Source organism: Micromesistius poutassou, assembly GCF_964030765.1.
Source record: "Micromesistius poutassou genome assembly, chromosome: 8".
Lineage (NCBI taxonomy): Eukaryota > Metazoa > Chordata > Actinopteri > Gadiformes > Gadidae > Micromesistius > Micromesistius poutassou.
Genome location: NC_140278.1, coordinates 20,380,018 through 20,405,876, shown reverse-complemented (window position 1 = coordinate 20,405,876; position 25,859 = coordinate 20,380,018). Strand labels below are relative to the sequence as shown.

The following is a 25,859-nucleotide window of genomic DNA, read 5'->3' as shown; positions in this document are numbered from 1 at the left end:
TGTTCACATCACACCGGATTGTAGACCAGTAATCGGAGACGCAGGAAAAACCACCTGAGGAAGAAGGAAGAGCATCTGTAGCCCTCGCCCATCATGTGACGAACGACGGTCGCCTCAGAAACACAAACATTCAGTAGCCTATGGGGTATGACGTATGACATTGAAGAACAATCATGTGAGATGTGTGAAACAGTTTAAGGATAACGTCTCAAGAATGCAAGACAACTAAAGGGAATCTACACGATGGAGAGGTCAGAGGATTGACCTGGCTGCAGCATCAGACTTCTCCACAAACAGAGCGTACCTAGAGCACCTTTAACAGGCCTATTCAATTCACATCAGTCGACAGTGCTGGCGTCTTCAGCCTTTGACACACAGGTTACGGTGTGTATATTATATATATATATAAGTATAAGTATATAAGTATATATAAGTATAAAAGGGCACCTTGCGTGGGGCAGCTGGCTGCTGTGACGCAGCCTGCTGCTGTGACACAGCCTGCTGTCAAACACAGCAGCAGGAGGAGGAGGAGGAGGAGGAGAGGACGCAGCGCCATCTGGGAACACACATCACGTGACACAAGACGTCATCTGCCCGCACACTCTCATTGGCTGCTTATGCTTATTCTGGAAGTCCAGGTCGAGAACGTTCCCAAAATGTCCAGAACATTCCCACGAGCGTACCACGGTAAAACAACATGACGGTAGAAGACAAAACGCACGTCACAGTATAAACGTATGTCCTTTAAACGGTAAGATATTTGGGACATTAGGCTCCCGTAACGCACAAACCATACCATGTAATCGCTGGACGGAACAAAACATGAACAATTGTCGCGACATTTAAAGAATGAAATCGGGCTGGTGTGGATGCGTGTTAACAACTCACCAGTGAGAGTGTTGTCAGACTGCTAATTCATTTTGAGGAAAAAAGTGAATGAAGCAAACATTTCCCTTATATCACGAGGACAACATCACAGTTATCCAATCAGAACGTGATGATTGTTATCTGGAGGAGAGATACAATCGTCATCAGAGGGCTGTGGGTTGTGGTTGTATCTTACTCATGAAGCTATGTAATAGGTTCCTGGGGAACTTTGATTGATAAACCTTTTTGGCTGGTTGTGTAATACTATCGTGAAATCAATGACACACCAAGACACACCAACTCAAGCATGGAGCAAACTGTGGAGAAAAGACCTATGAAGGAGATTATTTAAAATAAAACTCTTGCTCTTGACTCTAGCATTTGTTCTCAATGAGAGGAAATGCAAGCCCACCTGAGATGGAGCCAGAGGAGAGAGAGATACCAGCTGGAGAGATGGAGGTGGAGATGAGGGTGAGGACAGAGAGAGGAGATGGAGGTGGAGATGAGGGTGGAGACAGAGAGAGGAGATGGAGGTGGAGATGAGGGTGGAGACAGAGAGAGGAGATGGAGGTGGAGATGAGGGTGGAGACAGAGAGAGAGGAGATGGAGGTGGAGATGAGGGTGGAGATAGAGAGAGAGGAGATGGCGGTGGAGATGAGGGTGGAGACAGAGAGAGAGGAGATGGAGGTGGAGATGAGGGTGGAGACAGAGAGAGGAGATGGAGGTGGAGATGAGGGTGGAGACAGAGAGAGAGGAGATGGAGGTGGAGATGAGGGTGGAGACAGAGAGAGAGGAGATGGAGGTGGAGATGAGGTAAAGAAGGAGGCGCCACATCATCTTGGTCTCACATCATCAGTTTATTTATTAAGAAAAAGAGTCCATTAAGTCCATTAAGAAAAAGAGAAATGTGAAATACAAAAATAAGTTTTTTTTGTTTTTTTTTAAAAAAAAAAAACAAAATTCAAAAATACAATTCAACTGAAAACACAAGCTGCAGACTGAGACACTGCGTCACCCCGCATGGCTCAACCGGGGGAACAGAGACGCCCCTGATGCCTCACAGACCACAGGGCTCAAGCAGCACTGCGGACGTGATGAACGCTAATAAAAAGCAGACCGGAAGCAGACCGGAAGCGAAGGGCAGGGACCCGGGGCAGGGACCCCCGGGGCAGGGACCCCAGGGCAGGGACCCCAGGGCAGGGACCCCGGGCAGGGACCCGGGGAAGGGACCCAGGGCAGGGACCCCAGGGCAGGGACCCCGGGCAGGGACCCCAGGGCAGGGACCCAGGGCAGGGAGGACCCAGGGCAGGGACCCAGGGCAGGGAGGACCCAGGGCAGGGACCCAGGGCAGGGAGGACCCAGGGCAGGGACCCCGGGGCAGGGACCCAGGGCAGGGACCCCGGGGCATTTTCTTTTTGAAGGTGACAGAAGGTTTGTAAGTTCACAGTAGACCGCGGCTGTTCCTTAATTACACACACACACACACACACGCACACACATCCACCCCCCCCCCTCCCACACCGTCAGGAGGTCAGGTCAGCTCCTGGTTCTGGTTCTGGTTCTGGTACGCAGCAGCAGGAGGAGGAGTAGGAGCAGGGTGGTGGTGGTGGTGGTGCTGCTCCTCTGTGGGCGGAGGAGGCAGCTGCTGGCTCATCATCCACTGCCGGACGTAGGCCGACTTGAGGCGCTCGTCGGCGGGGAAGAAGTCCGTCTCCGCGGCGCCGCCGGCGCCCTCCGAGTAAACGGGGCTGCTGCACGCCGACTCCCCGAACCCGCTGTCCACCGTGTCCAGGTCCATGCGGGGGTAGTCCTCGTCCCAGGGGGCCGCCCCCCCCCCCGGGCTCCCCGGGATGGGGGGCAGCGGGGCCGCCGGGGCTGCGGGGGCGGCGGGCGGTGGGGGCGCCTCCCGCCGCGCGCCCCCCCCGCCCCGCGGGGTCGGCCCCCCGCCTTCCTCCGCGCTCTGCGCCTGAAGACCCCCCCCCGCCCCCCCGCCGCCGCCGCCGCCGCCGCCGTCGCCGCCGTCGTCGTCGGGGGGGGGCCCCTCGTCGCCCTGGCCCCCCGACAGGACCACCGTGTGGAGGGAGAGGAGACCGGGGGCCCCCCGCCCCCGCCCCCCCGCCGCCGCCGCCGCCGCCGCCGCCGCCCGCCGGCACTCCTGCTCGCTGCACCTGCCGCCCTCCCCCTCCTCCTCCTCCTCCTCCTCCTCCTCCCCCCGCTGGCTGTGGAGCTCCGTCGTCGCCTGGTTGCCGTGGTGACTACGCAGAAGGAGGAGCTTCTTCTGGTCGCCGGCGGGGACGGGCGCCACCATCAGGACCTCCGCCTCGCTGAACGCCGGGCTCACCCACTCCTGCAGCAAAGGGGACGAGCGACAGCGTGAGGCGGCGGCCGGGCCACCGGGACCACGAGCAGGGCCGGCCCGAGGGCATAAGATAACTAAGCAGCTGCTTGGGGCCCCCCTTGGGGCCACCACACCCCCCTACCCACCCCCCCCCCAAAAAAAGAAAAAATTATATTTTTGTTTTTACGTTTTTTTTTAATTCAAGTTCAGTAAACCACACTTCAAAATATGAGAGTTTAAAATAGATTTGCGATTTTACAACCCTCTCAATGGGGGCCCAGATCAAATACAGAATGTGATATGTCTTAATAGTTCAGTTCAGTTCAGTTTCAGTTTATTGTCCCCTAAAGCTGACCCCACACTACAAGATAAATGTCCCGATATCGGGGCCGATTTGCCCCTTACGAGAATCGGGGTGGCGTTCCCATGGCAGCCGAATCGGGACGAAAATCGGCCAAGATTATCCTGTCTGCCGTAGTGTTCTAAGATAGAATCTCATAAACTTAAGACCTCCCGATCTCAAAATCGGGGTTATCCAACATGTTAGATATTTTCGGCATGTTGAGTGTGTCAACATAATAGCGACGCACGCACACACAAACACACACGCAAAACACACACACACGCTGACCCGAAGGTGCTCCATAATGCCAAAGCGCATTCAATTCTCACTTTTCAATTTTCGTTTCCAAATATTTATTTAAAAACGAAAATATCTGTTTTAGTGCGTGTGTGTTAAATTAAATGTTTTTTAAACAAATTCTGTTGCAAATAGGAGGCGCGCAGCATCAATATCCTAACACAGACACATTTTGCAGATTGTAAATTGACATGATACATTGTAAACGTTCACAATCCTGCTCTATGCTCTGTGATATTTTGTTTATCATCATTTCTATTAACTTCTGCGAGGCGCATAAAGTGGTCATGTAGATCGGTCGTCTGCCCGTCTATTGCGCGTATCACACATGAGCAGATCTTGCACACAACATCAGTCGTGTCCCTTGGCTGTCCTATTTGTTGTATATTTGTTGATGTTGTTATTGTCATGCGTGTTCTGGTTATTTGCGCATGATTAAACATGAGTCTTTATATGGCGATAAAACAAAGCTTTGTTGCGTTTTTTTTCCTTCTTTTTGAAGTGGGGATCGGGGGTGCGCCAACCCGGTTGGGACGTAAAGGGGGTGCGCAGGAAAAAAGTTTGGGAACCGCTGCTCTAGATCTACCATCTCTTGTCTCTCGATCTCTTGTCTCGTGCTGGATGACGTAGCCTACACGGCCGAGAATCGGATAAGATTATCCTGTAGTGTGTGGTGTTCCGTCTTGTGTTCTAATCTTATGTCGGATCGGAGAGCAAAAATCGGCTGCGATTCTCGTTAAGTGTGGGGTGTACTCCGACTCAAAAATCGCATAAGATAAAAAAATCGTGTAGTGTGGGGCAGCCTTAAGGGAAACTTGTCTTGCAGCCAGGTAACATACAGGTACAGTAGCACAACAGATAAACACACATACACACAAATAATAACACCAGCTACTATAAGTAAAAACACTGTTACACTACTACTCATCTAGCTAATTGTGCAAATTTAGCAACCGTATTGCACTTGGAATAAAAGAGCTCCCTGTCCTGTTGAGCTTAAAACCAGGGACTCTAGGGCTTCCTTAATCATACAAAATGGGTTATGGGTTGATGTCTGAATGGGGCCCCTCAGGTAAATATCACACGATATGTGCTGTGATATATCTAAAAGCCTCTCTAAATCATGAAATTCAGCTTATGCCAGAATGTCTGTGTGGAACCCTGAATGTATCTAATCGAATATGGACCAAAATATTGGCCAGGCCTTTAAAGTAGACTTATGGTTTGGGGGCAGCTAGACCCAGTGCTATATGACTTTGCTTGTGCAGGCCCTGCAAGGTACTGCCCATCTCCTGCTGGCCATCCCCAAGATGCACCAGAATACAGGAAATCACATCTACCAAATTCAACATTTTCTGGGGGAGGACCCCCAGACCCGCCCCACTCCCATTTACACCCACTTTTGCACAAAATGGAGGAGGGGGGTCTTTATGCTTCTTTGCCCAGGGGGACAGTAGTTCACAATCCATTCCTGTATTAATGCAATTTATAGTGTGACATGGTATGCCGTTTGTGTCAATAATCATCAAGCACAGATGACTCTGCGGTGGTGTGGGGGGGGGGGGGGGGCCCAAAGGCTCAAAACAAATTCTGCTTAGGGCCCCCAAAAGGCTTGGGCCGGCCCTGACCAGAAGGTTGCTATTTCGATCCCCTAGCTCCTCCTCCTAGCTGTGAGTGTGGAGGTGTCCCCTGAGCGAGACGCCCTCTAACCCTGACTGCTCCTGACCTGCTGGCTGCCGCCCTGCGTGGTCGACTCCGCCGTCGGTGTGTGAACGTGTGCGTGAACGGGTGAATGTTTAGGCAGTGTTGTGAAGCGCTTTGAGCGGCCACTGGTTACAACAGCGCGGTATGAATGCAGCCTGTTCACCCTTCTGTTTCAAAGGTTCATGGTGATGGTTTCCTTCGACTGCACCTCTGAACTGACGACAGAACGGTGCCACCGCCTCAGACTCCCACGTCTAGTAACCTAGGAGATAATCGCTAATTCTCTAAACGCTGCGGACGTGAGGACGGAAGCGTGAGCGAGGTTATAACTTTCCCTCGCAGCATCCTGTCGGTTCAGTATCGCCTCGTCTCGACGTCGTCTTCCTCAGAGATGAACTGATAGCTCCGTTCACCCAAATGGGTTTTTTTTATAAAAAAAAAAAAAAAAAAGGCAAGAAGTCATTTGTCATCTAGTCTCTTGAACATTTGATAAGCGATGACTTCAAAACTTTTAAAATGAGAATGGAACATTCCATTGAATGGAATTAGTAACAATTTGTTGATTGTGAGATTCCTTGTCGAGATACTGGGTTGGTATTAAAGAGATCTCAAATGAGCATGACACAATAGCAAGGGATACAATAAATACATCAATACGTTCAGAAATAACTACGGGCTTTATGCGGTCGATTAGAATAGGACACCCCGTACCAACATATAAATTATACAATTCTAAAATATAAACATATGAATGTGTCGTCATCAAATGCATGAAGGAATTATTGCGTGGGATCAAATGAAATGTCTGTGAAAAATGTTAGATTTAGAATTTTGTATTTTCCAAAAGAGCAACCATCAAACCTTAATGACTCATGTCACACGTCACAGAAAAGGTCTTGACATATAACCGACCGCAGATGAAAACCACCCCCTGCCGACAACAGAACATCTCACATCCTGCGGAAACCCCAGGTTCAACAACAGTCGACTCATTGTCGCCCCCTGTTGGACAAACCGGAGAAGTACAGAAGCTGATCCTCTGCGATTTAATAGACACTGCGTTTTTCTCTTACCTTGAAGTTCCCGTCATAGTTTTCGTGAAGGGCCTTAAAATACGGGCTGGGGTCGGGGATGAACATTAGGATCTGGAATTTCTTCATACAAAATCTAAAGGAGAGTACAAAAGTATTTGTCAATTCTTTGCCCTTGGCCTTGTTGAGACACATGTTGGCTTGATTCCTCCAAACAGCTGTCATTAGCTTTAATATCTAAAGTAAGTTCCAGAAGGCATGGTGTGTAATAAACCTTTATGAACCTAAATTTTAGTTTTTTTTTTTAGGGTTGAACCAGGGAGACATAGCTAAAATATATTTAGATTATATCAGCAACATTTAAAGGGAGCGAAGGCAATTTGGAGGCTGGAAGTTATCCAACTGAAAAGAAATAGCCTCAGACTCAAGACTCTGGTCTCACTCAGTGCAGGCAGGCAGAGCGGGCAGACAGACAGGCAGCTATAGGTAGACAGACAGGTAGCTAGGTAGACAGACAGACAGCTAGGTAGACAGACAGGCAGCTAGGTAGACAGACAGGCAGCTAGGTAGACAGACAGACAGCTATAGGTAGACAGACAGGCAGCTAGGTAGACAGACAGGCAGCTAGGTAGACAGACAGGCAGCTAGGTAGACAGACAGGCAGCTATAGGTAGACAGACAGGCAGCTATAGGTAGACAGACAGGCAGCTAGGTAGACAGACAGGCAGCTAGGTAGACAGACAGGCAGCTAGGTAGACAGACAGGCAGCTATAGGTAGACAGACAGGCAGCTATAGGTAGTCAGACAGGCAGCTAGGTAGACAGACAGACAGCTAGGTAGACAGACAGACAGCTAGGTAGACAGACAGGCAGCTAGGTAGACAGACAGGCAGCTAGGTAGACAGACAGGTAAGCCACTATATTCCGGCTAAATTGAGCTATTGGATTACACAGGGCTGAGAAAGCCACAGATAGTGGACATATTAATTTTTTTAGCAGCGCAATTGATATATTGATTGCTGTTGGAATGTAAGTTATATTAAAACAAATCTGAAATGTTTAATTGAGATGAGTTCTCGCGGGATCTTGCGGGGGGGGGGGGGCGGGATTTCCGTTCCACACCTCACACCCCCTACACACTGTACACGCCCGTCGACGGATCTCGTGTGACTTTGCGTGGGACGCTCCCGAAATGCATTGTGGGTTCCGCGACGGTCAAGTTGGCTCCGTCTCTCTCTTAGTTTAACTTAACTTAACTTAATCAGATCGCGTCATGCAAATATACTCATGTAGTGCGCCGCTGTCCGATGACATCGCCTTTGTTATACAACACGGGAAAACACACAGACACCTCAAAAAGCCCCCGTCCGTCGACGGCCGCGTGCAGCGCTGCGCAAGAGAGGCGTCAGAGAGGACACAGGCGTCAGGGGGGGGGGGGGGGGGGGGGGGTGCGGTTAGTCAGAACCCACTGGGGCTTGATCCGCCCACCACACAACGCCACCACTGGAAACTTCTGAACCACACTTCAGAGAAACGCTGAAGCCCCCCCCCCCCCCCCGCTGGGAGGAAATCCGCTGGCTGAGGCAAAGAGTTCAGCTGAATTCAGCTGTGTGTGTGTTATCTATGAATTCTATGAATTATAGGAGTTATTTATACACGTACATATGCGCGATTCTAACCTACAAGGCCTGCCATGTGGAGCTCTGTACATGTGATGTCCTACTTTGACCCATACGAGCACATATAACACAGCGACCAAAGCAGAGTTAGTTAGTTAGTGTTTTCAGCCGTGTCACAGCAGGGTGTAGACTAGAGACTGTGTGTACAGGTTGTCTTAGCAGTGTGCAGAGTGTGGTGTGTCTGTGGGTTGGTGTGTGTGTCAGTGTGTGTGTGTGTGTGTGTGTGTGTGTGTGGGGGGGGGTCTGTGGATCTGTGTGTCCGTGGTCGATTTGTCAGTGTGTGTCACTGTGTCTGTGTGTGTCCATGGTCAATGTGTCACTGTGTCTGTGTGTGTCCGTGGTCAATGTGTCAGTGTGTCTGTGGTCGGCTCTGTGTGTGTGTGTGTGTGTGTGTGTGTGTGTGTGTGTGTGTGTGTGTGTGTGTGTGTGTGTGTGTGTGTGTGTGTGTGTGCATGCGTGCGTGCATGTGTGTGTGTGTGTGTGTGTGTGCGTGTGTGAGTGGTTGGGCCCTGCCTGCTGGGAAGTCTTATTCAGCGTGAGAACTAAGTCATGTACCGGAAAAGAAAAAAACGCAAGTGTCATATGTTTCTCTTCATTTAACTGAGTCTGATGAACTAACGCAACTCAACAACCAGACGTATTCATCAAGAAGAGACGGCCACGATCAAACCCTTAAACCTCGTCCGTCTTTTTCAGGTCTCTAGGCAGAAGAGCGTTCCTAAGGAGCAAGCAAGGAAGACCTCATCCTCAGCCCACACGCGTGTGTGAGACTAAAGCGTCAGAGAGTCCCGCTGAAGCAGAGGCTCCCAGCGGCTGTGTCGGGGGGGGGGGGGGGGGGTGGGCTCACGCGTAGCGCGGCTCCGGTGGGGGGGTACTCACGGCTTTGAGACGTAACAGAGGGCGGCCAGGCAGAGGAGGGCGGGGACGGCCACCCCCACCCAGAGGACCAGACCGCTCTCACCGCCGCCGCCGCCGCCCGGCACCAGGGCTGCACCGCAAACACAAGCACTTGTTTTGTAAAATGCAACGTAATTGCTTCAAAAATCGTCCCTATTCGGTACTTCATGTGTTTTTTATTTTATTTAGAAGATTTATTTTTGCATTTTTATTATAGAGAGAGATAGAGAGCTAAAGTGTGGAAGACAGAGGGGAGGACATGCAGTAAATGACCACAGGCCGGATTCGATCCTGGGTCTCTGCGATTAGGACTGTGCCTATGTGGTACGCGCCTTAGCCCAGTGCGCCACCGGGGGCGTCCCTCGGTACTTCATGTGTGACCCCACGCCTGCCCCCCACCCCTTCAGTGATATGTACTTGTTGTGTGCGAGTATATTTTTTGTGTAGATGCGTGTATTCTGCACTCATTTGTGGTCGGAGGCTGAAGCCTGAGTCAGACTGCAGCGACACCTTCTAGAGTCGTTCCGATACCGATACCAGTATCGACCGACAAGCCTCCGATACTTCCTAAAATGCAGTTTCGGAAGTCTGCGCGTGGATCCGATACCATCCTGTGACGGCTAATACACTCCGCAAGGCAGAGAGCCTCACGGCCGCTACGCTGCTACGCCGCTACGCTGCTACGCCGCGTTCGTTAACGGACGGCGGAACGGGGAAAAGTCGGAACGGGAAACCCCGTCGTCGTCGTCTCCGAGTCCGACCGTCCGTCCGTGCGTTCGAGCTGCCGAGTCGGAAAAACATGCGAGATGCTCGCGCTTAACTAGAAGACTGCAGATGGATTATGATAAGTACAGGTCAGGGGTCAGCAGCCTTTTCAACATGCAGTGCCAATTGGACATTATCTCGTTAATGAGTGTGCCTTAAGGAACAATATCTTAAATATTAAGCTGAATTATGACACAGCGTCCAAAAACTTTTCCAGAAGACCTGGAATTGTATTATTTCCATATAATTTCTTTTTTTGTTGTTATATTTGCAACATGGGCTTACAAATTATAATTACATATATCCCATCTTAAAACACTGCTTTCAGAAACTCAAAAACATATTTGCACTGTGAGAAATGTAAAAAACAGACATTATATGAGAATGACGGAAACATCCACATCAATATCTTTAAGACATGTACAGCTTTGCAAAAACCATGTGAAGGCCATGCATACAGGCCACAATCTTTTAAATATTTTCTTCTCTATTACTCACAACATAGGTTTAAACTATTAATTGATCCCGTTTCAGAACACTGCTTTCAGTAACTCATTTAAAAATTTGAAAACTTGGAAAAACATTTTTTCCAAGTGTGCCAATGATTATGCGTCGCCGTGCCAGTGGTGGCACGCGTGCCTGGGGTTGCCGACCCCTGGTATAGATTATAAATGTAAACGATGTAGTCCTCACCGGTGGCGTGCGCGGGGCGACCGGTGCCTTCCGTGAGGTCCACGGCGGGGCTCCAGGCGCTCCAGGGGCCCAGCAGGTCGGAGGAGGTGCAGAGGGTGGCCTGGACGGAGGCCCGGGCGGGGCGGCCCGGGGCCAGGCTGGAGGCCCCCACCAGCAGGAACCGCTGGGGCTCCTCGAAGTGACGCACCTGACAGACAGACAGGGAGACGGAGGAGAGACAGACAGACAGACAGACAGACAGGGAGACGGAGGACAGACAGACAGACAGACAGACAGAGGAGAGACAGACAGACACATAGACAGACAGAGACAGAGAGACACATAGACAGACACATAGACAGACAGAGGAGAGACAGACAGACAGACAGACAGACAGACAGACAGACAGACAGAGGGAGACGGAGGAGAGACAGACACATAGTCAGACAGACAGACAGACAGACAGACAGACAGACAGACACATAGACAGACAGACAGAGGGACAGACAGAGGAGAGACAGACAGAGGAGAGACAGACAGACAGACAGACAGAGGAGAGACAGACAGAGGAGAGACAGACAGAGGGACAGACAGACAGACGGACAGACAGAGGAGAGACAGACAGAGGAGAGACAGACAGAGGGACAGACAGACAGACGGACAGACAGAGGGGCAGACAGACAGACAGACAGACAGAGGAAAGACAGACAGACAGAGGAGAGACAGACAGACACATAGACAGACAGACAGAGGGACAGACAGAGGAGAGACAGACAGAGGAGAGACAGACAGACAGACAGAGGAAAGACAGACAGACACAGACAGACAGACAAACAGACAAACAAACAAACAAACAGACAAACAAAGACAGGAGCAAACAAACAAGATCGACGTACAGAAAGAAAGAAAGAAAGAGATGGATTCAAACGATATTCACCCTCTCATTCTGGAAGACAACAGGATGTCCAGACAGTGTGTGTGAGGGAGGGAGTGGGTGTTGGTTTATGTGTGTGTGTTGTTTTGTGTGTTGGTCCATGTGTGTGTGTGTGTTGGTCCATGTGTGTGTGTGTGTGTTGTTTTGTGTGTTGGTCCATGTGTGTGTGTGTGTGTTGTTTTGTGTGTTGGTCCATGTGTGTGTGTGTGTGTGTTGTTTTGTGTGTTGGTCCATGTGTGTGTGTGTGTTGTTTTGTGTGTTGGTCCATGTGTGTGTGTGTGTGTGTTGTTTTGTGTGTTGGTCCATGTGTGTGTGTGTGTGTGTTGTTTTGTGTGTTGGTCCATGTGTGTGTGTGTGTGTTGTTTTGTGTGTTGGTCCATGTGTATGTGTGTGTGTTGTTTTGTGTGTTGGTCCATGTGTGTGTGTGTGTGTTGTTTTGTGTGTTGGTCCATGTGTGTGTGTGTGTGTTGTTTTGTGTGTTGGTCCATGTGTGTGTGTGTGTGTTGTTTTGTGTGTTGGTCCATGTGTGTGTGTGTTTGTTGTTTTGTGTGTTGGTTTGTGTGTGTGTGTGCTGTTTTATGTGTTGGTCCATGTGTGTGTGTGTTGTTTTGTGTGTTGGTCCATGTGTGTGTGTGTGTGTGTGTTGTTTTGTGAGTTGGTCCATGTGTGTGTGTGTTGTTTTGTGAGTTGGTCCATGTGTGTGTGTGTGTGTTGTTTTGTGTGTTGGTCCATGTGTGTGTGTGTTGTTTTGTGTGTTGGTCCATGTGTGTGTGTGTTGTTTTGTGTGTGGGTCCATGTGTGTGTGTGTGTGTTGTGTGTGTGTGGGTCCATGTGTGTGTGTGTGTGTGTGTGTGTGTTGTTTTGTGTGTTGGTCCATGTGTGTGTGTGTTGTTTTGTGTGTTGGTCCATGTGTGTGTGTGTTGTTTTGTGTGTGGGTCCATGTGTGTGTGTGTGTGTTGTGTGTGTGTGGGTCCATGTGTGTGTGTGTGTGTGTGTGTTGTTTTGTGTGTTGGTCCATGTGTGTGTGTGTGTGTTGTTTTGTGTGTTGGTCCATGTGTGTGTGTGTTGTTTTGTGTGTTGGTCCATGTGTGTGTGTGTGTTGTGTGTGTGTGTGTGGGTCCATGCGTGTGCGTGCGTGTGTGTGTGTGTTGTTTTGTGTGTGGGTCCATGTGTGTGTGTGTGTGGGTCCATGTGTGTGTGTGTGTGTTGTGTGTGTGTGTGGGTCCATGCGTGTGCGTGCGTACCTGGGTGGGGTCAGAGATGCGGATGCGGTAGGTCAGGCAGGCCCTCCTGTAGTTGTCCACCTCCCAGGTCAGGTTCACCGTCCCGGCGCCGTGCGTCACACTCAGGTTGGCCGGCGCCAGCGTCTTCACTGGGGACGCAAAGAGGAGACCCTCAGTACAGACACTCAGCCCGCCGGCCAGTGCAGACATCTGACTGGGAAACGCCCCTGGATCTCCACCCCCCCCCCCCAAACCCCAAAGCTTCTGGGTTTTCAAACCCCAAAGACGCCAGCCTAACCTAAAGACACCCTCGAGCTGAACGCCCGTACGTCAAGACCTTCTGGATGGTGAACGGACGCATTCATACGGCGGCCACTCAAACACAACACCGCCTCACATTCACCCCTTCACGCACACATTCACACACCGACGGTGGAGTCGACCACGCAGGGCGACAGCCAGCGGGTCAGGGAGCGGTCAGTGTGAGGGGGCTCCACAGCTTAGGAGGAGGAGGAGGAGCCGGGGGGGGGATCGAACCAGCGACCTTCCGGTGACCAGCCGACCCCGCTCTGCCTCCTGAGCCCCACGCCGCCGCCGCCCCCCTGCTCCATCGGGACGTTCTTCAGAGTTCGATAAGGTTCACTGATGCTCACCTATATCGCTCAGATCCCAGAAGGTCGATTCCACCCCTGGAGCCGTGGGGGGCCCCAGTGTGTCCCTGGGGGGCCCCGTGGGGTCCGTGACCGTCACAGTGCACACCGTCCCTATGGACGCGATCCTGCGGAGGTTCTGGAGGAGCATCCGGCAGCTGGACTGAGGAGGGCGGAGCTCACAGCTACCGAGGGCGTCCATCGGTTCACCGTTATACTCGCCGCTACACACACACACGCACACAGACACACACACACACACACACACACGCACGCACGCACACACGCACGCACGCACGCACGCACGCACGCATGCACACACACAGACAGACGCACAGACAGACAGACAGACAGACACACACACACACACACACATGCACACACACACAGACATAGACACACACAGACACACGCACACAGACACACACACACAACCGCGCACGTGCACACGCACGCATGCACACACACGCACACGCACGCACACGCACACACACACACACACACACACACACACACATCATAGTCATCTTCATCATCACGTGTGAGTTAGATGTGTCACTTTCGTTATTACCATCCCTTCACACGAGCTCGTCTCTGAGGTCCTATATGGGCCCGCGGGGGAGATTTAACTGACGATGTTTTCACACCTCTGGGTTTTGTCTGCAACCCTAACCCCCTAACCCTCTTCACAGATACACTGAGGTGTCCTGTGGTGAACAGCCTTTGCCCTTTCTTCAGAAAGCGAAAGAAACCGCCTGACATTGTTGTATGTGACTGTGTGTGTTTCCTGTTAAATATCCTCTTGCCCTCTTAAACATCACTAGTCCCATCCTCCCCTAGCCCGGCCCGTCTCCAGACCAGCTCGGCGGTAGACGACGCGCTGGTCTGGGGAGGCTCTGCTGTCGTTCTCTTCAGCACCAGAGGCGTGATCAACGGGTTACGACTTAAATGGACGCTGTACGCCGTCGGCTGCTTGCCGTCGCCTCCCTGTCGTCGTTGTGTTAAACCAGCCAATAGCACGCCAGGGGGAGAAGAAGCCAGCTTGGTGATTGGCACCCGCAAAAAAAACGTATCCAAACTAGAAAGAAATGTATCGCTCCTCTCCAGACCCTTCTGCAGGGCGCCGGCAGTACGGGCGGGGGGGGCTACCCAGGCTCGCGATCCCCGGCTCCTCCTCCTCCTCCTAAGCTGTGAGTGTGGAGGCGTCCCCTAAGCGAGACGCCCTCTAACCCTGACTGCTCCCTGACCCCGCTGGCTGTCGCCCTGCGTGGCCGTCGGTGTGTGAGTGTGTGCGTGAACGGGTGTGAGGCGCGTTGAATAAAAGCGAGTGCCCTCCTATACGCTTCTTCTGGGCTTCCCTTAACTGAGGCTGAGCCGATCCCACGGAGAAGTGAGACAGGAGCTTCTGCTTTGAGGGTCTAAAATTGAAACCTCTGGCTGCTGAGTTCAGACCAGACCGCCTCCTCATCACATTAGATACATCAGTGTCTGGTTCTGGTTCTGGTTCTGGTTATTTATGTATCACTTAGTTGCCCTTGCCGTGTCGCAATAATTCCACTGTCCACAAAATACTAGGGGTGGGAATCTCTTGGCACCTCACGATTCGATTCAGATTCAGAGGTCAACGATTCGATTATAAAACGATTATCGATTCAACTATTTTTTATGTACATTTCCATGCATGGATTTTCAAATATATATATATATACATCTGAGTTTGCTACTCAGAGTTTGCAAATCACTTCCTACTTGTGTGATGATCATTAAAGACAATCAACAGATGAATTACCTTGTCTAATATTTTATATCAGATAAAGTCGGTTCTCTGCACAGAGAACCCGCAGGCATGACCAGCAGGCCAACACATTAAATTAAATTCAATTATTTATTAAATTTGTTTCCGATTATTAATTCGGAATCGTTCTAGAGAGAATCGCGATGCAAACTAATCTATTATTTTTCCCACCCCTACAAAATACCCTGTGTCATATTGTGCACTTGATACATAAAAACAAACCACTTAGACTCTCTTTGACACATCAATTAATCAAACACACTGCTTTGCGATTCCCAGCCACCAAATTCGGGTAATTAGATAAAGAAGAGAAGACATCCTTAATCTAGTATCCCCCCCACTGATTGGCCCGAACTCTACAGTTGATTTACCTGCAAATTGCTTCCAGCCCAATAGAACTCGGAGGCACTTCGGTGCATTCGCACTCCAGGTATCGGGAATAGTCGGTGGTGCAGGTGACGTTACAGAGGCCCGTGACTGAAACACCAAGAAGAAGGACATCTGTTTAACGCGGCTTCCTGTACCGAATTCAAACCACAGGACAGGTTGTGAGTTGGGAGGCTGCACCAGACCATGAGAGACGTGTGTGTAGAGACACTTGTGTCGTGCCTAGTCAAATCTAACACGTTCGAGTGAGACTCCACACTCCCGTGGACTGAAACCTGATTTAAAGTTTCTAAATCCTACGTAACAAGGGCCTGCTGTTTGGGATGGAGACACACAATGAGTTGTGATGAGTGATGAAAGTCCTACCGTCTCTGATGCAGAAACACAACAGATGACCGAACAGGAACCAGTAGATTAGTGGGACCGCCATTAAGACGACTCGTCCCCCACATGTGACCAGCTGCAATACAACATAGGCTTTACATACATTATATATACGACAAAATACAGTGTGTATAACATTATTCCCTCTCTCTCTCTCTCCCTATATATATATATTTTGGTACGAATATGCATATCATTACACCCCTAATGTGTGTGTGTATATATATATATATATATACACAAAAAATTTCGGTACGAATACGCGTATATATATATATATCAGCTAATATATATATATACACATTAGGGCTGTAACGATATGCATATTCGTACCAAAATTCTTTGGTACGGGTCTAACGGTCCGTTGCACGTTTCATTTCAGTACGTACCGAAAAAAATTCAGTTTTTATAGATGATCACACACTCTGAGTGCCTCGTCTCGTCCTGACGTTTTGTGTTGAGGACCACGATGGAAATAAGTCCTGGACTTTGTTGTGTTTTTGTCCTCAATTGTATTTGCTGTCTTTTCATTTGTGTGTAAGGCGTTTGTTTGATACAATTTAATAAATCAAATCAAAATCAAATAGTTTAACACAAATAAAATAATAAAAACTGCTGTAGGCCTACCGAAAAACGTATACCGAACCGTGACTTAAAAAAAACAGAGGTACGTACCGACTCGTGACTTTTGTGTATCGTTACACCCCTACATATATATAAATCCACATATATATATGTATACACAATACATCGTGTCGTGACAAATTGTAGGCCTATTAAAATAACCAAAAAAAAAAACACGGGCTATCACTGTTGGAATATTTGTTATACAAAAAAATCACTTGAAACAGTAGGCCTACTAAAAAAGTATCTTACAATGTTATCTCAGGCGCCGATATCTCTCTATCATGGTGTCAGTCTCCCTCTCAGTCTGGGCACCGAGCCCATAACCTCCTGCAGCGATCAGAAGGAGGATGTGGTGAGTGCCAAAAGTAACCAGAAAGCTCCCGTCTCTCTCTCTATCGCGTTAGCAACAATCAGCACATCGCAGTCAGACTGAAGTATAAAGGCATTTGTTTAATTCACATCAGCGGACGACAATAAGCGTTTCAAAGCACACAGCGAACGTAACACCCCTACCTGAGGTCCTTGCGGCGTGGACGTGAGGAAGCGTGTGACAACATCTGCTCTGTGAGTCATGCCCCAGGGGGCCCCTGTGAGACGCGGGACGCCCACAGGGGCCTACGGAGGAGGGCTACGGTGTGTGTGTGGTTCACACACACACACACACACACACACACACACACAGGCTATAGGCTCCGCCTCCGTCCACACGGGGCGCCTCGGTGTCTATACATAGTCCAAAAAATATATTTAGATCCTGTTTGACATTCTCTCTGTATACCGTTTACGTGATCAAATGATTCCATTTCTGCAGACGTTTCTTTTTCTTTTTAAATTCACGATTGGCCTCCGCGTCTCATCAGGGTCAAATCGGAATAGGCAAAGTAGAACAAGAACATAGTAAAACAAGACAGGCCTACGTTAAGTCAACGCCGCGGGATGACTGGAGGTCAGACTCATCAGGAAAACATTTTAAATAAAAAAGGGAAGCTGAAAAAGACGAGTGAATGGATATAGATATAGACAATCTTGTCAGCGATTCCGTTGCGGGGCAGAAATGAGTCAACAAGTTAACCTTTCTGTTGACGTCTTCTACACAAAGACAAACCGAAGAAGCGTGACTCGACTCATCGTCCCAGACATCATCAGACCGTCGTCAGACCGTCAGGCGTCAGGGCCGCTGTGACGCTGTCGGTGATCCCGGCACGTGAAGTGGTCCAGCTCCTCTGCCGTCGGACTCTCCGCCGCGTCGCCCAGCGCCGGCCAGTCGTCGAAGAGGTCGTCGTCGTCGTCGCCGCCGTCGCCCCCCGCTGGCGGGCAGTGGGGTGGCGGCGGTCCGCTCGTCTTGCGGTCGCGGTGCCTCCTGGCCGCCGCCCTCCACATCTCCCTCTTCCTCCTCCGGGCTTCCTCCGACATCTCAGCCACCAGTACCCTCCTCTTCAGGTACCTGAGGGGGGGGCGGGGGGGGGGGGGTAATGGGAGTGACAGTGAGCGCAGGGAGGCCTACGGGTCCTCCTGCACCGGGATCGTGTGTTCGGGTGCAGGCGAACGGCCCCTGTTTCAGCTACAGCTTTCAGCTTTTAAAAAAAGTAATGTAAAATGATAATAAAAAATGTAATTGAATTTTAAAGAAATGTATTTTAGGCTGAGAGTCCTAAGAAGGAGGGAGTGCGTTATATCCCCATGGTTGCGTGGCTACGTTTTGTAGAAGAAAATGTCAAAGAAATATATCAAAGCTGAGCCCTGAAACGAAAGACAGCACGATACAAAAAAATACAGATAGTATTTCTGGCTCTGACGAGCAAATGCAGCGGGGACTAGTGGACTTATGGTGGTCATCCCTTAAAATCGTCATTTCCATGAACCCAAGGAGCGCACACACACACACACACACACACACACACACACACACACACACACACACACACACACACACACACACACACACACACACACACACACACACACACACACACACACACACACACACACACACCACCTGGTTTAGGTTGAAGTGAGGACTCAGTCGTAGCGATTAGACAGAGACTTGTGACAGAGTTTAATGTTTGATGTTTGTAGGTCTTTTTGCTCACCATCACCATCGGTGATGTTGATTGTTCGCTGAACTGTGTTCACTGAACTGTAACTGAAGTTTTTTCCTCTTTTGTAAACGTTCTCACGTTGTGGTAGTGTTGACTGAAACCAGACTTGGCATCACTGAAACGAAACCTGGCGTCATGAGGCTGTAGTTCTGTTCAGCGTTAACCTTTAGTTGATAACCGAGGTCTACCGTGCTGTGGAAGTGAAACTAAACTCGGTTTGGGGTAAAGTTCACGGTTCCCTGTAAACAATGAGACGGACCCACAGACACGTGGTCGATAAAGAGAACCTTAAAGTTAACGCCCACACTTGATGAGGTCGATACTTTTAAATGGTAGACGAGTACATTTATACCTCTCAAAGCGCTTCACAACACTGCCTCACATTCACCCTTTCACAAACACATTCACCCACCGACGGCGGAGGAGTCCGCCATTGCAAGGAAACCAGCCAGCTCGTCGTGAGCAGAATCGGGTGACCTCGACACTCGCACTCAGCTAGGAGGAGGAGCCGGGGATCGAACCGGCAACCTTCCGGTTACCAGCCGACCCGCTCTGCCTCCTGAGACGCCGCACGCCGCCCTGATGCACGTTTCATTTACAGATGAAACGTTGTCACCGTGAGCGCTCCTCCCCTCCGTCCCAGTGGAGGGCCGCAGCGCTGGGCTGATGACCCCGGTGGCAGGTGACCCCAGGGCTGGTGACCCCTGGTGACCCCGGTGGCAGGTGACCCCGGTGGCTGGTGACCCCGGTGGCTGGTGACAGTGTAGCGTTGTTGTTTACCGTATCCTCTCCTTCTCCCTGCAGGCCCGCAGGCCCTCGGGGGTGGAGCGGCAGCGCTGGCGGTACCGCTTGTTCCTCTCAGCGTCCGTCAGCCGCCCTGACACACAAACGCACGCAGACGCACTCGGTTTTTATTTTGTATTTGCATGGAGATCGCCTTCATAATGTGTCTCTGTCCCCTGTCTGGAGGTAGGCCTATGTCTCTGGAGGTAGAGGTAGGCCTATGTCTCTGGAGGTAGGCCTATGTCTCTGGAGGTAGAGGTAGGCCTATGTCTGTAGGTAGGCCTATGTCTCTGGAGGTAGGCCTATGTCTGGAGGTAGGCCTATGTCTCTGGAGGTAGGCCTATGTCCCTGGAGGTAGGCCTATGTCTGTAGGTAGGCCTATGTCTCTGGAGGTAGGCCTATGTCTCTGGAGGTAGGCCTATGTCTGTAGGTAGGCCTATGTCTCTGGAGGTAGGCCTATGTCTCTGGAGGTAGAGGTAGGCCTATGTCTGGAGGTAGGCCTATGTCTGTAGGTAGGCCTATGTCTCTGGAGGTAGGCCTGTCTCTGGAGGTAGTCCTATGTCTGGAGGTAGGCCTGTCTCTGGAGATAGGCCTATGTCTGGAGGTAGGCCTGTCTCTGGAGATAGGCCTATGTCTCTGGAGGTAGGCCTATGTCCCTGGAGGTAGGCCTATGTCTGTAGGTAGGTCTATGTCTCTGGAGGTAGGCATATGTCTCTGGAGGTAGAGGTAGGCCTATGTCTGTAGGTAGGCCTATGTCTCTGGAGGTAGGCCTATGTCTGGAGGTAGGCCTATGTCTCTGGAGGTAGACCTATGTCTGGAGGTAGGCCTATGTCTGTAGGTAGGCCTATGTCGCGGGAGGTAGGCCTATGTCTGGAGGTAGGCCTATGTCTCTGGAGGTAGAGGTAGGATTATGTCTCTGGAGGTAGGCCTATGTCTGTAGGTAGGCCTATGTCTCTGGAGGCAGGCCTATGTCTGGAGTTAGGCCTATGTCTCTGGAGGTAGGCCTATGTCTCTGGAGGTAGAGGTAGGCCTATGTCTCTGTAGGTAGGCCTATGTCTCTGGAGGTAGAGGTAGGCCTATATCTCTGGAGGCAGACCTATGTCTGTAGGTAGGCCTATGTCTCTGGAGGTAGGCCTATGTCTGTAGGTAGGCCTATGTCTCTGGAGGTAGACCTATGTCTGGAGGTAGGCCTATGTCTGGAGGTAGGCCTATGTCGCGGGAGGTAGGCCTATGTCTGGAGGTAGGCCTATGTCTCTGGAGGTAGAGGTAGGATTATGTCTCTGGAGGTAGGCCTATGTCTGGAGGTAGGCCTATGTCTCTGGAGGTAGGCCTATGTCTGTAGGTAGGCCTATGTCTCGGGAGGCAGGCCTATGTCTGCAGGTAGGCCTATGTCTCTGGAGGTAGGCCTATGTCTGGAGGTAGGCCTATGTCTGGAGGTAGGCCTATGTCCCTGGCGCCTCAGTGGGGGGGCTCTGGGGGGCGGGGCCTTACTGCTGTGGGCGGGGCTGTGGGCGGGGCGGTCGGGGTGCTGCCGGTCGTCCGCCGGTCCGCTCCCACAGCTCTGCTCGCTCATCTCCAGCTTGATGAAGAACGCCTCGCAGCCCGACGGCTCCTCCTCCTCCTCCTCCTCCTCCTCCTCCTCCTCCTCCTCCTCTTTGACCCGGGGGGGCCCGGGGGGGCGGGGCGAGTAGCGGCGCCCGGGGGAGAGGGGGCCGGCGTCGGGGGGTGTGTCCCAGGTGGGGGTGTGTCGGTGGGGGAGCGAGGACGGGCCGGTGCGGTCGGGGTCGTCACTGGAGAGCGAGGGGGGTCTCTCTGCCGGGCCACCTGGGGGGGGGGGGGGGGGGGGGGGGGGGGGAGGAGGGGGGAGGAGGGGGAGGAGGGGGAGACCTGGGGTCAGACCTGGGGAAGGCCTCGTGGGTAATGTATGATCTACTCGTTTGTGATGGACGCACACGCAGACACGCACATACACACACGTATGCGCACACACACACACACACACACACACACACACACACATGTGCGCACAAAACTGTACAGCTACAGTACACTGTACTGTTTTGTTTACTATGCAAGCATGACACCATGAGACAGACAGTTTCTGTTTTCAGGATGACAGAGTGCTCTGTCTAGATTCGATATACAGAGTTTCTGCTTTTAGATTTAGATATGGTTTAGACTTCTAGATAGACATAGTAGGCTGCCTAGATAAGCTACACACAGTCCCTGTCTTTAGATTGACCCAGTAGGCTCTCTACTAGGTCTGGCGAGGTTGACTTGACAGCCCATCTTTTGACTTACTAGGGAAATCCGTCCGCACGGTAAAGCCGTTCGTTATCGCATCCTCTCCCGCAGGTGCGTCATAGCCCGCAGTCCCCTCATAGCCGGCAGGGACCACCTCGTAGCGGTCCTTACCCTCGTGATCCCCATCCCCGGGACCCTGCAACTCAAAAACCATCCTCCGGTACCCGTCCCTCTGTCCCCGCAGGACCCTCTGCTCCAGCTCATTCTGTCTCAGCTTGTACTCCAGCCGAGTGATCTCCTTGTCCCTCTCCTCCACGACACTCTGGTACCGGACTATCTTGTCACTGTTGACGCTGTGGATGGCGTCCAGCAGGGCGCGTATCGCGGTGTTGACCGCATCCTCTATGACGCGCCTCTCGTCCTGGCTGTACAGCTGGACGCGTCTGGCGGAGGTCTCCATGGGGGGGGGCCGGAGGGGGGCCGTCCGCAGCTGACCCGGCTTGAGGGAAAACCCGAGGGAGAGCAATGTTCGGACGATTGCTAGTGGGGGAATTTAAGGTTTTCCCAGAGCAAAACAAAGCCTAGGCTGTGGGGAATGTCACATGAGATTGTTTGGGTCCAGCAGGTGCGTCTTCTTCTGCGCGTTTCCTGTCCCAAATTGGCCCCACAGCGCCGCCGTGTGGTGGTGGTGGTGGTGTGTAAACGTGTCCGAGGTTAAAACATGATTAAAACAAATGAACTAAAAACAAACTGTTAACCGTTTCAAAAACATTTTATAGTATGAAAACATTTTTATCGTGAAAAGAAATCGTACAATCCACTATAATTTGTCCCTGCAATCTTTCACATGCCTGCTTTGATTTGTATTTAAGTAACATATTGTTTAATTAAATGTAAATGTAGGAGTCCTAAAATCTCTCCAAACTTTCTTCCTCAGACACAATTGAAAACTTCAGATTTTGAAACACATTTCCAGGTAAGTAGGCAATTTAATACTGCATTTCAGTAGGGCTTAATTTCGGTACCTTTTCTCCACTAGAGGCCGCCAGAAACCACGGCATAAAATGACGTAATAGTGGGACGCGATGATTCCTTTCATGAGGGAGACCCGTCCCCTTTTTGTATCATTGTATCATTTGAAAACACATATCGATTGAGCTTAACACAATATTAAACAACATAAAAAAAACAATAAATGACAATATATTTGTAGGCCAAACAACAAAGATGGTAGTCCATAAATATTATTCAATAACACGCAAGTTTAAGCAAGCACTCCGATTGGTCAATTCACATTCTCGAGCGTGTTTAAATGCCTGGTGAAAGAACGGACAAAAAGATCGTGCCTAATTACAGAAAGTATCGCTACGCTTACTAGCCGAAACTACTTTCATGAGCCTAGTTTCCATTACAACGTTCAACTGACCCAAGAGTCGGCTATCGTTACCATAGGAACTATTTTCTGATGGAGATGAACTCGGGCAGAAAGCTTGAATTTGTGGGCAAATATATCATTGATAATGAAGATGGTTTGTGTTATTGAATCGCAATCTTACACTCGATGGCGTTCTTGAATGTCATTATTGGTACGTGAAGCACAGCCGTAGGAACGAGGCGCTTGCGCCGAGTTCCGAAGTCCTGTGCTTCACGATGTGTGCTGTCCTGTGCTGCAATGATGACATTCAAGAACGCCATCGAGTGTAAAGCCGTTTCTCAATTCGCGTTCTCGTGTGTACACGTGTACTTGCGTTCTCGTGAAACGTCATCAGTGGTAGCCCAAGTACTGTTCCAATTCCAAGTACGCGAGTACGCGAGTACTGTCGTAAAAACCTGTGTGTGTTCTCGATGCGTTCTCGATGAGGCCGTTCCACCGAGGACGCATCGGAGGAGACTCGTGTGGACTTGGGACCGTTAAATATCCCAGAATGCATCATCGAGTCCGCTGCTGTTCCAATTGCAGAGTGCGTACTCGCGTTCTCGGAAGTCTGTACTTGAATGTCCGGACTTGCCAAGTACGTACTTCCAAGTCCGCGAGTACGTAGTCCGCGTACTTGGTATTGAGAAACGGCTTAAGATTTCTTAAGTATTACCATTTATCCCTGAAGTGCGCTGAGGTTATCGGGTAGACCTGCAGTGTTCCACAGAGGATGGTGTTCAGTTTGGGTGTAGAGGCTAGAGGCCTCTTTAGTTTGGGGGTGGAGGATATGGTGGTTTTTGATTTGATTTACTAAAAAAAGAACCACCGAAAAGAACCACGATCTTTTTGTCCGTTCTTTCACCAGGCATTTAAACACGCTCGAGAATGGAAAAGAACCAGGATAGGGTGGTGGTCATCTTAAGGCTGGAGGATTGTGTGGCGTGGAGCATAGGGTGGTGTCTGGGCTGGGGGTGGAGGACAGGGTGAGGTCTGTGCTGTGGGGGCTGCAGCGCCCCATGGTGGAGAGAGAGAGAGGCTGCACGTGCATTGCAAAGCCATGACTTAAAAAAAAATATATATATATATATATTATTACACTATTATTATACTATTATTTAATTTACAGAACCAACATATTTTACTATTAAACGTCACAAGGCTGCACATGCATTGCAAAGCCATGACGTTTAAAAAAAAAAAAAAAAAAATATATATATATATATATATATATATATATTATTACACTATTATTATACTATTATTTAATTTACCTGTTGCTTGTTGATAACGCTGCCTAATCAGTCCCCTGTACGTAAAAATAAAATAGGAGGTCTTAATTAAAGACGTATTCTGAGAAATACATTCCGTGTGATTCTATGTAGCACATTCACACTCCTGAGTTCAGCCTCACGTTGCCCTCAAGTTCATCATCTTATAGGATGCATTTCTACTCTGTAGGTTCAAAAACCTCCGTAGGTCTAATACAGGTCGGCTGTGATGACATCTCATTCTAAATGATAGCCTAGATCATATCACATGATCACTCGGCATGCAGCGTATGTAAAATAACAATAAGTGTGACATCCTATCGAGGACTTTATTCGTCTATTTGTTTTGCCCTTTCGCAATATGACGTCATCGGAGTGTTTCTCAGCCCCCCCCCATCTCTGAAGGACTTCAGTGTCCCTGCCTGGAGGACAGGGTGGTGTGGTGTAAAGGGTGGTGTCTGGGCTGGGGGTGGTGTGGTGTAAAGGGTGGTGTCTGGGCTGGGGGTGGTGTGGTGTAAAGGGTGGTGTCTGGGCTGGGGGTGGTGTGGTGTAAAGGGTGGTGTCTGGGCTGGGGGTGGTGTGGTGTAAAGGGTGGTGTCCGGGCTGGGGGGTGGAGGACAGGGTGGTGTGGTGTAAAGGGTGGTGTCTGGGCTGGGGGGTGGAGGACAGGGTGGGGTTGTGTGTGTGTGTGTGGTGTAAAGGGTGGTGTCTGGGCTGGGGGTGGTGTAGGACAGGGTGGTGTGGTGTAAAGGGTGGTGTCCGGGCTGGGGGTGGTGTAGGACAGGGTGGTGTGGTGTAAAGGGTGGTGTCCGGGCTGGGGGGTGGAGGACAGGGTGGGGTTGTGTGTGTGTGGTGTAAAGGGTGGTGTCTGGGCTGGGGGTGGAGGGCAGGGTGGGGTGGGGGTTGGAGGACAGGGTGGGGTTGTGTGTGTGTGTGGTGTAAAGGGTGGTGTCTGGGCTGGGGGGTGGAGGGGGGTTGGAGGACAGGGTGGGTTTGTGTGTGTGTGTGTTGTAAAGGGTTAGTGTTGCTGCGTGTTGGGAGACGTTGTCCCCGGTGTTGTGGTTGTATCTCCGTGTCCTCCGTCAGCTGACGTGGTCGCGGGCGGAGTGGCCGTGTGAACTGACCCGGAGCTGAGCAGAAGTGGCGGAGGTGACGCTGCCGTGGGGAGGATGACTTGTCCCCTCGCTCTCTGCTTTTGTGTGTGTGTGTGTGTGTGTGTGTGTATCTGTGTGTGTGTGTGTGTGTGTGTGTGAGTGTCTATTATTGTGTGAGTGTATGTGTGTGTGTGTGTGTGTGTGTGTGTGTGTGTGTGTGTGTCTTAGTGTGTGTATCTGTGTGTGTGTGTGTGTTTGTCTTTGTATAAGAGAATGGGGTGGTGTGTGTATCAGTATGTGTTTGTGTGTGTTAATGTGTGTGTGTGTGTGTGTGTCAGTGTGTCTGTCAGTGTGTGTGTGTG

General features: G+C 50.6%; 1 protein-coding gene and 1 pseudogene across 2 annotated transcripts; both read right to left on the bottom strand.

The window, feature by feature from the left end:
- Window positions 1-8: 8 nt before the first annotated feature.
- On the bottom strand, window positions 9-17,192 carry LOC311351007 (uncharacterized protein; the record flags this gene model as incomplete). The annotated part of the gene is made up of 14 exons (XM_084471091.1): window positions 17,106-17,192; window positions 16,842-16,919; window positions 15,948-16,041; window positions 15,566-15,671; window positions 13,403-13,623; window positions 12,771-12,898; window positions 10,614-10,800; window positions 9,138-9,246; window positions 6,623-6,716; window positions 3,040-3,214; window positions 2,537-2,742; window positions 1,996-2,278; window positions 448-556; window positions 9-138 (listed from the first exon to the last, which is right to left on the bottom strand). Exons 3-14 carry the CDS (start codon window positions 16,009-16,011, stop codon window positions 9-11), a joined length of 1,812 nt encoding a protein of 603 aa, XP_084327217.1. The 5' UTR covers window positions 16,012-16,041; window positions 16,842-16,919; window positions 17,106-17,192.
- Window positions 17,193-17,355: 163 nt separating this feature from the next.
- Window positions 17,356-22,368, bottom strand: LOC311352094 (annotated as a pseudogene). The gene is made up of 4 exons (XR_014684155.1): window positions 21,776-22,368; window positions 20,966-21,298; window positions 19,472-19,568; window positions 17,356-18,036 (listed from the first exon to the last, which is right to left on the bottom strand). The product of XR_014684155.1 is annotated as an uncharacterized misc_RNA (transcript).
- Between the last annotated feature and the right edge of the window lie 3,491 nt (window positions 22,369-25,859).